Raw genomic sequence first — 17,435 nt, 5'->3', positions numbered from 1 at the left:
TGAAATTGAAATTAGCTACAGTATGCGTACATGTGCAATTCCTGTAGCCACAAATGTCCTCATTGGGCAGAGTGGTATATACCAGTGCTCTGTAAAATACCAGAGCATTTACTTGAACCTTCACATTTCTCTAAAGGTATTCTTGTCCGTCTGCGACAAAGCAGAGTTATTGGAAAAGCCATTTGCTGTACAGCCATTTTGTAATCAGTTGCCGGTTGCACTACAGTTAGTGTTCGACAAAGCTTCTCCTTTTCATCTGACAAGCAGTTAACAACAATGGAATGAAAGGTTACCAGGAGCACGTAGGTGTTTGATGCTGCACCGCTGCAAAGGTCAGCTCATGATTATAGTAGGTTTCTTCTGAGAAGATGTTTTCCTCAGCCGCAGAGACATAAGCACGTGTCAAACTTAAACTCAGTGTTACGATGTAACACGCGTCTCAAACGAGTTGCTAATGCACGGCGACAATGGAGGGCATCTTTACTGTGTGTAATTACAGACTTGCCATCCGCTTGTCCAGTGTATTTCAGTACCATGGAGAGCTCACTTTGCTCAGAATAACCGTCCTCCACCAGGAGCCGCACTTCAGCCAGCTTTTCTCTGCGGAACCGTCGAGCAATAGCTCCCCAAAACGGGGGACAGGGAAGAGTGTGACACACTCGCACAGCAACAATGTGAAAAGAAGGTAATTCAATTATTTGTCATTCTTACCCTTAAACGGTATGTACTTTCTAATGTTAAAGTTTGAATGTACTACTTTTCAGTTTCATTTATATATATCCACTCTAATGTGTGTTTGTCGCTTTGCACGTAGTTTGTCCGCTATGCTAATCAATGTTAGCCGCTTGTCATGTCAAGGGTGCCTTGAATGAACGTTGTTGGAATTTGTATGCTGCCCTCTGACTTGAATTGCACTGTAACAACTGTCAAAAACCACAGAAACTCATAGTTTCCACGTCTAATGTGAACTTGTAGCTGAAGTGGTAAAGGCGACAGTCTTTGGTCTCTGGTCTGGTGCACAAAGCATGCACCTGTCACCAGTGCACTAAATTCACACGGGGTCAAAGAATAATCCCGTTTCCTACAGGAAGTTACTTAAAGTCAAAGACAGTGAACACCGTGCAGTTTACTTATTGTCTGCCTTATCTCAAGATATCAATTGAATACAGTGGCTCTCTACACGCAGATGTACACTTTAAAACAAAATGCCACTGCAGTTGTTCCCCTCCGCCAGTGTCTGACTCCAGCAAAATGCCACGACATTTATTCTTGCCAGTGTTTCTAACTGCTTTGGGTGTCCCAATGATATATGGGTAGAGAATGGTTTCGCTATGGGTTGCCTCTCACTGGGACCACCTATACTAACGCTGTACTCATACATTGTAAGGTGCTTTGGGATTAAAACCTCCTACCAAGTGACAAATAAGTTGTTAAAGTTAATGCAACTAAGGCGAACCTGTACTTAAGTACAGACTGACTGAAAGTATATAAAATCATAATCTTTCTGCACAGTATCCTGTAGAGGGTTAGCTACTTGCTAGCTTCTTTCAGTCTTCTCACCTCTGCGTCCCATCGTTAGACTCCCACAATGTTAATAACTCTTTCTTCTGCTTCCCCCCCGGTTCTTTGACAGTGGTGCGAAGGGGTAAACCAAGATGGCCACCCGCCGTGTTCCACTAGTCTTGCTGGCCTGCGGCTCCTTTAATCCCATCACCAACCAGCACATGAGGCTGTTCGAGCTGGCCAGAGACCACATGCACAGCACAGGTCAGATGCAGACATCACAGACACTGTGTCTGCTAACCGTTTGTGTGTTTTATTTGATTTTCTAGATAACCTTCAGGGTCACAGCAGCTCCTGTAAAAGCTCGTAGATAATGCCCACCAATTAATGTTCTTTTTATTAACATTAATGTGTATAGTGAGAGAGACGTTGCTCACAGTAATTAACCTATAGAGAATTATGACCCAACTCTGCAGCGCTACAGGGCTTTTTAAGCTTTAGCTCATTGTTTTTCTTTTATAGCCTACAAATTAACTGTTTGGTTTCACCGCTCTCATCAACATAGTTTCCTGCAGCAGAAGGCAGCTGTTTCCAGCAAACAAGCCCTAATAAAGCTCCTGTCTCTGATCTATCCAGCACCAAACAGCAGACTTACAAAGTTAGAGACTAGCCGGAGAAGAAAGTGGAACACCTAGCAAGCTAAAAATGCAGATGTTTGTTTCGGGAGTTTGTTAAATCCAAGAGCTCAAAGGAGAATGAATTACATATGTCATGTTGCCATAAACACGACTCCAAATTAATGCTAATTTTGCTTTGTGTCTTCCTGATATGAACAACTTTGCTCAGAAGACAATAACAGGGCTTTGTTTTTCAGCTTGTTGTGGAGACCTTCTCCTCCCTAGTGGCCCAAATATCAATGAATGCAGCTTTAAACACCCCCACATTCTTGTCTATTTATTGAACTATAGCTACTTTAACAAGAAGAATCAAGGAATATTTCATTTTATTAAATGTTTACAAATATACAAACTGTCAATTGTTTTGATGCTGCAGAAACTTAAGTTGCACTCCTTGTTGTTCTCTTCTTGTATGAATAAAAAGCTCAGTCAGGCTGTGTGTCTTGACATGTGCTGCCACACCATTTACCTCCAAAGCTGCTCTAAATAGGAGTACTGCCCTGGTCACATGGTCATAACGGCATCATTAGACCTTAAGAGTTATTCTGCTCCTGAGTCAGCTCTCTCTAAGATGCTTTATGAATCTATGCACAGTGGAGCATTTCAGTGAGCAGGAACATAAATAATGCTCTTACAGTTTCCCTTTGACCCCGTACCTATAAGACACCAGCTGACTAATTTGAGGGTAGTCAGAAAATGACTGTAAGCTGCATACAGGAGCGTTTTTTTTCCCCTCCTGTTGCTGAATGTTTGTGCTACGGTTGCAAATGCATCTGTTGTTAACATGTTTTTTAAGCACTATGAGCAGTTTACTTCTGTATTCCACTATCAAAATGAGAATTTTCAAACTTTTAGTCTAACTCATTGCTTAAAGCAATTTCTAAACCCGTCAAATCAATTACACAGTATAAACTATAAGTAATGATATAGTTTGATACTTAATGTCACGATCAAGCGCCTTCAACACCCCGTTTCAAAAAATGATTAATTGTAGCATTTGTCCTCAAATGTGAGATCTGACGAAGCATTAATAATATTAACATCAGTATCTCTGAGGGATTGCTTTATCTACTGATTTATATTCCATTTCTGCATCAGCTCCCATGACCCAGAAAAACTGTATTAATCTTCTCTCCCTTCAGGCCAGTACCAGGTGGTGGGTGGCATCGTGTCTCCAGTGAGTGACTGCTATGGAAAGCAAGGCCTGGCACTGGCTAAGCACAGAATTGCTATGGCAAAACTGGCGCTCCAGAGCTCAAACTGGGTCACAGTTGATGAATGGGAGAGCCAGCAGCCAGACTGGACAGAGACTGTGGTCACCATGAGGTATAAAACACGTTCACAGCAACAAGCACATCTTGGTCCTACTTTATATGCACCAATAGAGTGTTATTCAGTAGCTGCTTTTTGTTTCCATTAGCTTTTGCTGTCCCCTGTTACATCCTTCTTCATCCTTGATGGCATTTATGACTTTTTTTTTTCTTTTCTGCCACATACTAGTTTTACCACAGCACCAGTAGAGTTCATGGAGATTTACTGTCCTCTGTTTCTCTTCTGCCCGCCCTGCTTTATGCCAACTTCAAGCGTTTATGTAACAGTGTTGCCAGGTTCCCTGAGCCTAAATTACGGGTTCTGGTCTCTTGGGGGCCGCCAGGACCAGACTGAACCCATGTCAGGTCTGGGTTTTTCATGAGGTGAAATCAGGGGCACGGGCTGTTAAATTCACTGGCCCAGTGGGAACAGTGTAGTTGCAAAAGGCTGTCTGGGGCGTGAATATGGGTGAAGAGAGGCAAGCAGAGGTGATGTGAAAACGGGATGGCTCCATATCGCAGAAGTGTACTGTGCAGAAATATGAAATATATTTGCAGCTGGGCCTTATCAAGGATTAGCCCCAGGGAATTAATAATCTAATGGAAAAATTGTACCTCACACTGTATTACTGGACACACTGTATGTGTACATACAGTATTTAGACTTATTTAAGTAAGGTCTCTTACACTTGCATCATTGAACTTCTTCCATTTTATTCCCATTCTTCCCTGCTCCACATTTCTCACAAATCCCCTTGAGCCCCCCCCTGTGTAGTGTTTGCGCAACATGGGTGGTGATCAAGGCATGAAGTGGCCCGTTGTTGCACGTCACACGCCATCTCACTCCCCAAAACACACACACACATACATACACGCAAATGTACTAGAACACCTTTAAGAAGCTTTACTTGAAAACAGTGAAGTTTTTCATTCATCTTTATTTACAAGTTCCTCTGTGACTCATGTGACTCAGGCTTTGTTGGCATGATGTTTAGATGGAAAAACATGTTTCCAAACACATGCATAAACAGAGTAAGGTGAATAATAATTGAATACACATAAAAGTAATGATACACATGTGTACATCAGATAGCTGCTGGTAACAACCATTCATAAAATGAAAGAAATAAATTCTGTCTCTCTTTCTCTTCCATACCTTTGGTTGTTGGGCAGGTATCATTATGGGCGTATTCTGAAGGAGTATGAGCAGAGCACAGGAACGCACAACGACTCCAGTGGAAACACCACTCCCCTCTCAAGTAAGAACCTCTTACTGTTGGGATCAGCCCACAAACCCGTTGACCACTCACTGTTTTCAGACCATTTTATATTTTTGGTTGTCATTTGTGGCATTGGCCATAAATTTCTCTCATTTTGGGCCCAAATATAATATAAATAGAAATATCTCAACACCTATTTGATGGATTGCCATGAAATTTTGTACAGACATTCATGGTCCCCAGATGATGAATCCTGCTGCCTCTGACTTTTCCTCTAGTGCCACCAGCAGTTCAAAGCTTGACTTATACTTTGGTTTATGATCAAATACCTGCAAAACTAATGACTAATTCCCATCAGCCTCAGGTGCACTTTGTGTTTAGGGTTGTGTCAGCAAACGTTAGCTTGCTAACATGCTCAGATGGTGAACATGGTAAAGATTATACCTGCTGAACATCAGCATGTTAACATTGTCATTGTGAGCATGTTAGCATGCTAACGTTAGCATTGCTGTGCCTTGGTACAGACTCACAGATCCGTTAGTGTGGCTATAGACTCTCTTTGAGAATAGAGCCTACATGATAATGTATTCTTCCAATGTACCAAACACACAGCTTAAACATAAAACATTTATTTCAGTGTGTTACTTTATCACATCTTTAACACAGGGTGTCCGCAGGGTCTTAAAAAGTATTAAAAGTTGATAAATCAATTTAGCTACAATTAAGACGCTTAAAAAGTCTTAAATGCCATTTTCAGAGGTATTAAGTTTTGTAGCTTGTTTTCAGTATGTATCAGGGATGTGACTTTTCCAGATTAATACAGAATTAGGATTTTCCGACCTGGAAATGTGACCCACGGGAATCATGCAAATGCAGATCTGTTTAATAATATGTTATGGTCGCACTAGTGTCTCTGTCTCTCTCCTCTGTGTGTTTGACCCAGTTTGACCGAGGCCAGTCCTCCAGTAGTGACTTTGCTGTTGTGAACTTTACTGGTGCTGCTCTAGAAACAATATTTAGTTGTAGTAAATATAGCATGTGTGAACATGATGGTTGTTCTATAACTGGAAGCTAGCCCATCAGTATTTAGGAACATTTATCTGGATTATAGATGATTTATCAAAATCATTTACAGGGATATCTGTTTGGGCCCTACTGCTTTTTTACACAACACTGCATAAAGATGAAAACTTCCTGAAAAACTGAATTGTGGATAGGAATAGCTGTGAGATCTATCAGAGATGAAGTGGATGAACTACGTATTTTGGAATTGTATGTAGTCTTCTAAACACAAGTCATAGTTCAGTGCGAGTTTTATATGGAAAAGTTGAACTCCTAGGGTAATTCGTTTTGTTATGATTTTTTTAGCCTCCAGCGACATGAATATCCAAGTAAGTCAGTCTTATTCATGTTCTGAGTTTTCAGTTGCCTGGCCCAGACTCAAAATGTTCACTTACTCGATATCACCAATGCCTCCAGTTTTTGAATTTTGCTCCTCAGCAGTATGTGTATATATTATTTTTTTTAGCTTGATTGTGGACTAGCCATTTGGCAAACACCCACTGGACTGTTTCCATGTGTTCAAAACAAGCACCACTTGAGGATAATGTCACTCTTTGCCACCATAATTGCTCAGAAGAAAAAAACACAGAATGAGATCTGAAATATCAATGATTTAGTGAACAGGCCGATCACAGAATAATTATTTTTGGGTTCAATTTATTTGAAGGAAATCAAATAGATTGCCAGACCCCAGAAAAGTGAAAATCAAAATTGTACAGGTGACAGATAAGTGAATACCTTCTGAAAATAAAAACAAAGGATTCAGGGGTCGGACTTGAGGCAAGCTCTTTGTTATTTTTTATGAAGCATTCTTCATATCAGCAAGCATCATAAACTATGTTAAAGTAGAATTATTACTCGCGAGTATTTTTTATACTCAAAATGATTCATATCAAGCTCTGGCTTTAGGAAGCTTCAAAATGATAGACATCACTACATATTTCTATGTAGCCTAGGTGAATGTTATATTTGTCATGCCATGTTTTATTGTTTTATCCTATTTTATGGTCAATGTTCAAATAAGTAAGCAGTCCTCCTCCTCTTCCCTCAGTCCCCTGCCCCCAGTTGAAGCTGTTGTGTGGAGCTGATTTCCTCGACACTTTCAAGATCCCTGGCCTGTGGCGGGACGACCACGTGGAGGAGGTGGTCGGGCATTTTGGCCTCGTCTGCATCAGTCGAGGGGGGCTTCAGCCCGAGCGAGCCGTGCACGAGTTGGACACGCTCTCACGCCACCATCAAAACATTTTCCTGGTAAGGGAATGGGTGAGGAATGAAACGAGCGCCACAGAGGTTCGCCGGGCTCTGAGACAGGCTCTGAGTGTGAAATACCTGATCCCAGACTCTGTGATAGAATATATTCACCAGCACAACCTCTACACGGAGGACAGTGAGAGGAGAAATAAGGGCACGGTGCTGAGGCCGCTCGCCAAACAGGCTCAACAGCCAGTGAAGAGTCTGGATGACTGATAGATGGACTGCTGCAGCACTGAGCTGAACATGAGAGCCCCTTGAAGTGTGAATTCACTCACAGATCAGTGCTTCTCTTCAGGGACTGGAAGCTCTGTTAACTTCCACTGGACTGCAGTGTGATAGAGGTTTGCACAACCTGCAAATGTCTGCAAAGAAACACCAGCTCGCTTAAATGTGTTTTCCAGGCATCGCTTGTTTTCAGTAGGAAGCATCTACACAGTGCTGTGGTGTCTTTTGAATCATACACATGAAATGTTGCAAATGTGCCACAGTGTGAATGGACATTTGTTTGCTAAATGTTTTCATCCTTTGTAGTTTTACACATTGCACATCATTGCAGAGATGGGTACATTAAAATAAAATCCTGTATATTTGAAGTATTTTTGTCTGACTGGTTGTTTTTTTTTCTTGTAGCTGTCTAAATGTATAAAATCATACACCAGGCAGGGCTGTAATCAGGACTTTAGAAATAATGAGTCCAAGTCCCCCCAACAACCCAAATCCGACCCGCTGAGACATCAAAAAGAAAGTTTGTAAAATACTAAACTACACTACTAGGGTAACATTCTAATATATTTATAAAAATACAACATATCAGGCTTTGACAGCAATAAAACGATACAATTCTGGGCTTATTTCCATCGTTGTCCTTGGTGTTATCACAGTCTACCAGCTTTTATCAAAACAGAGACCGCCATTCAATGTCTGACATTAAGATATATTAGAAAATCAGAACTAAAGATCTTCAGAGAGCAGACAAGGTCAAAAGTATCAAAGATGCTCAAAAAAGAAATCCTTGAGGTGTAATTTTTGCAATTCAATGACCAGTTACAGGTTCTGTAAATAGTATTTCCCAACATGAAGGTCTAAATGCTGTTTAAAAGCCTGTTTAAAATTCTGTTGGAGAAATACTGAAGCATATTTATGTATTCATGTTTGTAGGCCTGCTGCCAAGAATCAGCCTATAAAATTCCCACCGTGTGTGTGTGTTTTTTTTTTAATGGTATGTATCTTAACCACTATAGGCTACCAGGATGCCCGCATGCGTACATTTTTAATTGTAAAATGTAAACTGTATCCTGTTTTAAATTTCTTATACGAAGATCATTGTTGGTGTCTCTACTCTGCTGCAGCCTCTCAACAGCAATTTATTGTGGATCTATTCAGTTTCCCCATTATCATCCACACACTGTGTCTGCGAGGCCTGTATTTTTTTCCACCAAAGGATTTAAAATAATCCTGACAGTTGCTCAGCTACAGGAGGTGTTTTCTCTCTGAGGCCAATGGCTGAAAGCGCCACTGTGGGTGATACTAACTGGCATCCTTCGAAAGATTGTGTGTGTGTGTGTGTGTGTGTGTGTGTGTGTGTGTGTGTCTGTCTGTGTTCCAGTCAGTAAAGGATTTAGACAGTGGGTTGGCTGCAGCTGGCCCAAAAGAGAGATTATCAAATTAATTGAGTTATTTAAGCGAGACAAAAGATGTGACAGTCCTATCGTGCTACATTTAATTGTTCCAGTTGGATCATTTTAAGCTCAGGTGATTCTGCTTTTGTACTGTGCATATTATCTCCATTCAGCCACATTCACATGCCGTTCAATGTTTTAATAGATCTTTGTGTGATTTTACTCCATCAGGCTGATTGTAGATGGCCCTGCATCATGATTATAATCAGTGGTGGAAGACTTATTCAGATCTTTTACTTGAGTACTATTAACTAAAGTCCTGCATTCAAAACCTTACTTAAGAATAAAAATATGTAAGTATTATCAGCTAAATGTACTTAAAGTATCAAAAGTAAAATACGCATTCTGCAGTAAAACGTTCCCTGTCAGTGTTTTCCTATTATATCTGATGTTTCTGGATTAATATTACTGCTGCATTAATGTGAATGTTGCATTTTACTGCTGTAGATGTTTAAGGTCTTAGTCTGGACTTAGTTACTTTCTACCACTGATTATAACCCTGATGTAAATGTGATTAAAACGGCCTCATTTTATACAACAGAATCTGGCCAAATCTGCCACACGTGGAACTCAAGTGCGCCTGTGTCAATTAATATAAAGCAAGTGTATTCATCCTAATCCTACATGGGCGGAGTAAGCATTCTCCAGCATAAAACACACAAGTGTATTCTACATTATGTATGCATGCCTCATGTTCCCAGCGCACAATATGTAGGGGAAGCGTGGTGAGGAGTGAAGGAAGCGAAGTGGGAGGTGCGGGCGACATTTTCCATAAAATAAATGAAAGCAGGTAATCGGATTAAAATTCGGTTCAAATTGAGGCTTTTGACAGCAGGTTCGGCACTCGGTCACCAGTAGCCGTCCGCAGCGGACCTCCTCATTCACTGGGAGTAAGGAAACCAGCAGAGAAACAGCCAACATGCCAGCTGACTTGAACGGTTATTGGAAAATGATTTCCAATGATAACTTCGAGGAGTACCTGAAGGCCCTTGGTGAGTTTGTAGCAGTGGCTAGTGGAAGACAGGCCTGCGAGCAAACATCATCATTAGATCGCTAATATCGACCTCTTAATATCAACGTTGACATTATAAAGCTGTAAACAAGCCTCTGCTATTAATAAAAATCCTAATATTTCGACTGCAGCAGAGCGAGATTACAGCCATCTTGTATTTTGGCTCACATCTATTACCTTGTATTATACAATAATGAGAGAAATCCAATTTTTTTGTGATACTTAATGTCTTCCAATTACCTGTATTTAATAACTGTAGTTATTGTCAGGAATACTAGGCAGACATTTTTACATTTTAAGTCAGAACAGATATGTTCCACTTTAGTGCACTTTTTATAAATGCACTAAAATGCCCTGCTCCTCTCCTGTTTTGTATTTATTTTCCACCATCCTGTTGCAGAGGTAAATGTTGCCATCAGGAAGATCGCCACCTTGTTGAAGCCCGACAAGGACATCACCCACGATGGGGACCACATAATCATCAAGACCCTCAGCACCTTCAAAAACTACAACATGGACTTCCATGTGGGCAAAGAGTTTGAGGAGGATCTGTCTGGAGTGGATGACAGGAAATGCATGGCGAGTATTTGGATCGATGTATTCAGAGTGGATTTAATACATTTTAATGAATCTGTGCATGGTGCATTACTTTAAAACTTTTGAGAAACCTGTTAAGCCACTTATTTAGACGCTACAGTTAAATTACATTGCTGCAGGTGAGGGAACATGAATCTCCCATTGGTGCAAAACCTGTAGGTGTATAAACTGACTTTCCCCTCCAGACTATAATGAGCATATGGTGTGGTGAAATTTAGCCATTTTATACAAAACTTTCCTCAAAAAAAAAAAAAAATCTGGGAGAGGCAAGAGTCAAGACATTTATTTAATCAGACTGTGTCGCTGAATACTAAATAGGATCAAAGATTATCTGTGGTCCCCCTTAAAAGATCTTTTTTGTATGCTGATTATAGATAAACTATAAACTGGCTGAGAGAAAGGATGACGTGGGTCTGTATGTGCAGATTTTATCAGAATAATTATTTTTAATAAGGGTGGCGGAAGAATGAGCCTCCCACTCAACATGTATATGTTTAAATCTATATGTTTATGAGAGGAAGCGTGCATCCACATTGTTCATCCTCCACTGGTGCATCATGTATTTATAATATAATCACATTTTCTCCCTAAACTGTGACCTCACGCAGACCACCATCACCTGGGAGGGAGACAAGCTGGTGTGTGTGCAGAAGGGAGAGATTGAAGGAAGAGGCTGGACCCACTGGGTGGACGGAGATGAGCTTCATCTGGTGAGAAAACATCAGCTACTGCCATGAATATTAATGCATGCAATTTGGACATTTCAATCCAAATCCAAAATGCCTCTCAGAACTGTATGTGCGGTGCATATATTTTTATATGTGACTCGTGAATTGGCCCACTAGCTCCAGCAGTAGTAACATTATACTGTGTGAGGTGCACGCACACTGTATATGAACGTTTTCAAGTATGTGGCTGTAACTCTTTCTTTACTGCCAAATAAAGCATATTATTTCTGCATGAGGAACTACCTCTGAAGGTACTGTTTTAAAGGGGGGGGGGGGAAGACATATATTTTGATTCTCAAGTGTTCCCTCCAGATCAAACAGAAAGATTGATACAAAGATGAAACAAAATTAAACTTCTGAATATATTGTGAAATGAAAAGCCATCCAGATTCTGCTACTCATTCATCTCGTCATCACGAGACTTCCAACGATCCAGCACATATCGCCATCAGCCTCTGCCATGTTATTATCTCAACTTTTCCAATCTAATGTCAGTTAGAAGGACTTCATTAACAACATTTTTTTTAAACATCTCCTCTGTGAAATTCATACTGTGGCCCAGAGTGGCCTGTAATAAAAGCATTAGCATTTGAAAAGACTTGCAAGTAATGACTAGCACATTACCATTTTCATTAGCTCAGCATTATCAGATTTCCCTCTCTATGATTACTGCTATCAAAGCTAAGCAAAAATAATCTGCCAAATTATTTTGTTTAAGTGGTGCCAACAGATGTTTTCAATCAGCAGCCATGAAATTAGTTATTAGTTTGGAAGTTCCTAAGAGCTGGAAGAGGGTTTAAATGTTGAGCAACAGTGGCCTCTGGTGGCAGAAAATATTTTGCAAGCGGATGCTAGAAGGTATGCTAGAAAACTGTTGCTGTCCTTTAGCCTTACCCTGAATTAATCGAAATACTGCACATTCAATGTTTCCTTGCATCCTTTACTAATAATTGACCCATCCTCAGCTCCGCCCATCCATAGTTACCGTTGCTAAGGCAGACAACTTTTTTTTCTGTGATTGTACGATTTAGGGAAGAGAGTAAGGCTTATGGTCATGTTGTGCTCCTCTTGGTCATTCCCATTAGTCCAAATGACATTCTGTGTCTGTTTAGGTCCTACTGAAAACTTTAAATTACCTTTTGTTCTCTGCAGGAGCTGAGAGCTGCAGGAGTTGTTTGCAAGCAGGTCTTCAAGAAGACCTAAGCTGGCCCTTATTGAACGAGACGGTGCCCCCGGCTCCCACGCCTCCCACGCCTCTGACATACCATCCAACTTCCTTTTGGTCCATTGATACATCTCTACATAGGTCCATCTACCGATCTTTTATGTATTTTTCCTTCACAAATTACTATTTTTGCCAACCATCACATTTGGTGAATTATTCCATCAAGATTGTTGCCTTGCTCTGCCAAAGCCAAGGCTTGTGTATCATGTAACATCTCAGAATGCAATACTGTATATCTGTCTCAGGGTGGGTGCTCTTTTGATTAACAAGTTTTAGATGTGTTGGACGCATGCATACTACTACTGTAGGTGTAGCTGATCTGATGGGTGAGCCAGACTGATAACGCAATGCGCCGAAAAGACCCGTGGGAAAGTAATGGACGCAGTGAAGCGAAGAGAACAGTAATACAACAAATCAAAAGGGTTAATCCCATTTTAGTTCTCTCAGTGAATGCTGCGGATGGACAAAGATTTGAGTGTGTTTGAGGGCTTTAGACTCCTTTGCTATTGATGCTTAGTCTCCAGTGTGTATTTATCCCTCCCAATTCTTTTGGGACTGCGCCATTGATAGTAAAATGAATCAATCAATAAAGTAAACAGTGCTCAATAATGTCATTTGTCTTTTTCTGAGTGGTTCAAACTGCCATTTTATCTTTTTTCTTTTTGGGAAAGGAAATGTTTTGTTTGGCAGTTCAGTCACACAACAGACAAACCATTGAAATGATTGGTTGTTATTTACTGAAGTTTCACAGGCCAACAGAAGCTCCTTCTATCTGAAAATGCCCTTCCAGACATGCACGGGGGAATCTGAGGGACTCTACTTGAGAATTTCAGTAAGGGAAGTGAAGCCTGCGGAGCTTCAGCCAGACAACTTGAACCACGCTGTGCTCTGAATAAGCTAATCTGTTAGCTCACTTTGTGTTTTGCCATTACCAATTGGGCAGTCTATATAAGCTGTCCAACTCACTTGCTCATTCTTCGCTGCTGCTGCTGCTGCTGCTGCTCGCCCTGCTGTTCTGCCTCCTGCTGCTTCTTGTGCATTCACACGCCGCCACCACCCCAGCGTCTACCTGCAGGCTCTGTTTATTTATGGCTCCCCAGGGGGCTGTTATTGATCTCTCCTTGCTCTTGCTTTGGCTGGTTAAAAAAATTATGCACCCAGGGAGGGGTCGAAACAGAGTCTGGCGGCAGAGTAAATTCTGCATTTGCATTTATTATCAAGAATACGTTTCTACTAAATGCTTGGGTTGTTACTCAGCTCTCATGTTCAGCAATGAACAGGCGAACAGCTCAATACGGGAAGATGATTTTTGCGTGGTTTTAAAGTCCCCCTCTGCTCAAAGATGTGTTTTTCTTATTGTAACGTCACTTGGATGTTTGATCTTCACTGTGCAGAATGATGTATGTCCAGAGTTTGACACTAAAAGGCTGTTTTCACATTCATCTGCTGAAGGGGGAACGTTTCTCTTTGCTCACCTTAAATGACTGAGTGTAAACACATTTAACGGATATAGCAGAATAAATAGTATCATAAATTGGGTGTGATAAATGATTAAAAATTCAAACTTTTGAAATACTTTTTTTTTTGCATATTCATAGATTCTGGATTCAATGAGGGAGAAGAAGTAAATCATTTTAAACTAGTTAATTTGACTTTTTTGAGGAAAAACCACAACAGGCAAAAATTATTATTCACAGCATTTTACTGCAAGACCAGTTGAACTTTATTAACCTTCATGCTCAAAGTTCAGGTATTCTGGTTTAGTACTTGAGCTTGCCACAGAAAAAGATCAAATTACATTGTATCATTATACCGTATTATCATCATCAACCGGTAAACCCACTTGGTACTTCACACTTATTTTATTTTATACTTATACCCACCTGGTACTTAATTTATTTTCTGACCTGTTTTTATAGTGTTTTGTATTATATTTTTTGCTAGTACTTTCTCCTGTGTGCACTGACGTAAAGGCGAGCTGCTGCAACAAAGAGTTTCCCTTCGGGGATCAATAAAGTATTTCTGATTCTGATTCTGAAATAAAGAGCACACACTGTTGGCAGATGTTACAAAATGGCTTCTCCTGTCTGTACATTGTACACTGACCACCACTGTAGTCACTGTGTCCACATGTATGTAAAGGTGCATGTGAAAGAAAGTCGTGGTGTATGTGCATATGTGTGGGCACCCTCACATATGCCCTCTACAACCTCCCCCAAAGACCGTGTGACGACTGAAAGAAAAGGGTGAGTCTTCCTCCTCCCCCACCAAAACAACTGCCCCTGCCAATCACTTTCAAGCTATAAACTCACTTATCAATAGTATTCCGCCCGCATGCCCCCTGACTCACCTTCCCCCTCCTTACACTGTCTAAAGTCGACACACAATAGTGTGACCAGCTGCCACCATGCCAGCAGACTTCAATGGGAAATGGGTACTGGAAACCAGTGAGAAATTTGAGGATTATTTGAAAGTGCTGAGTAAGAAACTTTTCATTTTGGTGGGTTTAATTCTGGTCTGAGATGCCTTAGTTACATGTTAAGGTAGTGTTACAGGGTGATGTGACAACAAAATCATCCAATTTCATGCTCTCTCAATCTTTCTGTTAAGAGTGTTTCTGTCCTTGTGTTACCGTTGATCTAATCTGGAGCTAATGCAAAAAGGTTTTTCTAAGGCAGTTATTTTACCACAGCTTCTTGACTATACATCAACTATTATTTTAACATATTTTTTTTTGCTCATGAACAGAAATCAGGACCTAAAACATAGGAGCGAGTGAAACGCTCCAATTTACCTCATCTACTCCTGTAAAAATATAATTTATGTACTATAATCTGGCTGTTCTGAAAAGATTGTATAATCAAGCTTCTCTATTCTCGCCCTAGATATTGACTTTGCTACAAGGAAAATTGCCATCTCCCTGTCTCAGACCAAAGTGGTAGCTCAAGATGGAGACAAGTTTGACTTCAAAACACTGAGCACCTTAAGGAATTATGAGCTCGCCTTCACTGTAGGGGTTGCGTTTGATGAGTACACCAAGGGACTAGACAACAGAAATGTCAAGGTGGGTTGACCTCTCATACATGCTGTCCTTGAAGGGACAAGAGTCAGTAACAGTTTATCTGAGGAGTCGATATTTCCCATTTTCCTTGCTGCTTGTATGATAATGAGAACGGTGTTATCTAAGCGTGTCCAGGGCAAAGATTGGTCTGTGTTATCAGTGCTGAAAACAGACGCAACCAACAGTAGTGTGCCGATGAGAAAAAATTAACAGAGATTAGCAGTGATGCACACGTTGAATGCCAATGGATGGAAAACATTTGAAAAAGTTTTGGGGGAAAAGGAGGCTTAAATGTCTTGTTTACATCTTCAGCCTTTCATAACATCACTGACATCCGATGGCTTTGTTGCACAAAATGACTTGACAATGTTGCATCAGATACCTGCAGACATTTACAGCATACCCCTTTTCATTATCAAGCCACAAGGAAAATAGGAAATGTTGTTGTGAGAGTAAAATAGATTAACTTTTAAACTGAATTCATTAAATAACTGGAGGTAATGGGAAAAATCAAAGCATTGCATTTTTACAGTCTAGTAAAATTCATTACAATATATTAAACTGGTTGTTATTTATTGATAGACATTTTTCACTTCTGAGATTCCACAGAGGCACACTGACTGATTGATACGTTTAGTACATTTTTACGCCAAAAGAAGAGCAAATATAATTAGTCTACACTAAAAACTGGTTTCATTCAGTGCTAATTACAGATCAACATGAAATGAAAGCAATCCTGAATTGGTGAGTCTTCATGGCAGCTGTAACCTTCAGGTTAGAAAAGGCTGCAAAGAAAATTCCCTACCACAATGTTAAGTCCAAAATACATTACAGAGGTATGAATTAAGTTAATTGTTTAATGAATGCACTATATACTGTCTTGTAGAGTCTGGTGACCTGGGAGGGGGACAAGCTGGTGTGTACTCAGAAAGGAGAGAAAGCCAACCGTGGCTGGAAACACTGGACCGAAGGAGATAAACTCTATCTGGTGGGTTGACAGTGTCTGTCATGATAATTAGATTTTTGTGAAATATTTGAACCAGAACATGGGAAATGTGTTGGATTAGTGGGATGTACTGCACAGCAGAATGTGATTGTTAAGTATTGTAAGGACAATTTTAACACTGTTATTGCTCTCATTTGAATTATCCTCCTGCTAAATGATATAAACACATTCAATTTCCTCCTTACAGGAGCTGACGTGTGAAGATGTAGTTTGTCTTCAGGTGTTCAAGAGAAAAGAATAAAAGGCAAAATATCTGTTTTTGTTTTCATTTACTCAGTTAACAAGGTCTTTGTTTACTCCACAATAACATGTTTTCCCAAACTGATGGACAAAATGATTAACAGCAAAGGGACAGAACATAGTTATAGTATTATCTCACACACAGTGGCTGCTAGAAAGTCAAACTAATATCAAAGTCCAACTAATCAGTTTTCATTCTCAAACACATAACCTAACATACTTCTTCTTGAATGTAACAGCATGCCTGTGTAGTCACATACTTCACAAAAGACTAATGAACTGACTTTTAGAAGAGTTATAATTTTCACATTGCGTTAAACACATCTTATCAATCAAGTGGGGTATTTTATAAACCAATGCTTAAATCGCCATCTGCTGGAAAAATATGGTAGCATCTTGCAGGTGAGCTGAGACATCTAATAATATAACATAACATTGATGGATCTAAAAATTACACCTTTGAATTCTGTTCATATTACATGAATAAGCCAAAATAGCTTATATCACATTTCAAATAGTGTGTAACTTTCTGTGTCTGGAAAAGTTGATGTGACTGATGATACCACTACCACTACTATTAGTGATAAACAAACTCAAGAAACAAACTAGATGATTTAAAGTGACACATTTAATTTTTGTATTCTAAAGTAAATCCATACCATGTGAAATATGTTCAGAAAATAGTTGGTAGATGGTTTAGTACATTGTTTGAATAATTTCCACCCCTCTTCACTCACTGGCATCAGTTTGACTGTACTCTTGAGGGTGATGTAATTAACTAATAACTGACAGCTATTTGTAAATCAGGCCAATTCTGCTTTGATGTTGCACAGTTGGTTTGTAACATAATCAATGCATATG

General features: G+C 40.0%; 2 protein-coding genes across 2 annotated transcripts; both read left to right on the top strand.

The window, feature by feature from the left end:
- Nucleotides 1–536: 536 nt before the first annotated feature.
- On the top strand, nucleotides 537–16,588 carry LOC122886689. The gene is made up of 11 exons (XM_044219189.1): nucleotides 537–685; nucleotides 1,634–1,767; nucleotides 3,323–3,506; nucleotides 4,664–4,749; nucleotides 6,824–7,236; nucleotides 9,541–9,697; nucleotides 10,118–10,300; nucleotides 14,667–14,747; nucleotides 15,153–15,331; nucleotides 16,215–16,316; nucleotides 16,522–16,588. The coding sequence occupies exons 2-11, from the start codon at nucleotides 1,656–1,658 to the stop codon at nucleotides 16,573–16,575; spliced, it is 1,551 nt and encodes a 516-aa protein (XP_044075124.1). The 5' UTR covers nucleotides 537–685; nucleotides 1,634–1,655; the 3' UTR covers nucleotides 16,576–16,588.
- Nucleotides 9,452–12,876, top strand: LOC122886824 (retinol-binding protein 1-like). The gene is made up of 4 exons (XM_044219538.1): nucleotides 9,452–9,697; nucleotides 10,118–10,296; nucleotides 10,923–11,024; nucleotides 12,195–12,876. The coding sequence occupies exons 1-4, from the start codon at nucleotides 9,625–9,627 to the stop codon at nucleotides 12,243–12,245; spliced, it is 405 nt and encodes a 134-aa protein (XP_044075473.1). The 5' UTR covers nucleotides 9,452–9,624; the 3' UTR covers nucleotides 12,246–12,876.
- Nucleotides 16,589–17,435: the final 847 nt, after the last annotated feature.

The sequence above is a fragment of the Siniperca chuatsi genome, linkage group LG13, assembly GCF_020085105.1.
Source record: "Siniperca chuatsi isolate FFG_IHB_CAS linkage group LG13, ASM2008510v1, whole genome shotgun sequence".
NCBI classification, from domain to species: Eukaryota; Metazoa; Chordata; class Actinopteri; order Centrarchiformes; family Sinipercidae; genus Siniperca; species Siniperca chuatsi.
The sequence above is the reverse complement of the archived record's forward strand: the minus strand, read 5'-3'. Positions and strand labels throughout refer to the sequence as shown.

Excerpts from the sequence above, each read along its gene's own strand:
- LOC122886689 (XM_044219189.1), top strand. The coding sequence starts at position 1,656 with ATGGCCACCCGCCGTGTTCCACTAGTCTTGCTGGCCTGCGGCTCCTTT. Across the intron at positions 15,332-16,214 it reads TAGACAACAGAAATGTCAAG|AGTCTGGTGACCTGGGAGGG; the intron begins GTGGGTTGACCT and ends ACTGTCTTGTAG. Across the intron at positions 16,317-16,521 it reads AAGGAGATAAACTCTATCTG|GAGCTGACGTGTGAAGATGT; the intron begins GTGGGTTGACAG and ends TCCTCCTTACAG.
- LOC122886824 (XM_044219538.1), top strand. The coding sequence starts at position 9,625 with ATGCCAGCTGACTTGAACGGTTATTGGAAAATGATTTCCAATGATAAC. Across the intron at positions 9,698-10,117 it reads GGAGTACCTGAAGGCCCTTG|AGGTAAATGTTGCCATCAGG; the intron begins GTGAGTTTGTAG and ends ATCCTGTTGCAG. Across the intron at positions 11,025-12,194 it reads ACGGAGATGAGCTTCATCTG|GAGCTGAGAGCTGCAGGAGT; the intron begins GTGAGAAAACAT and ends TGTTCTCTGCAG.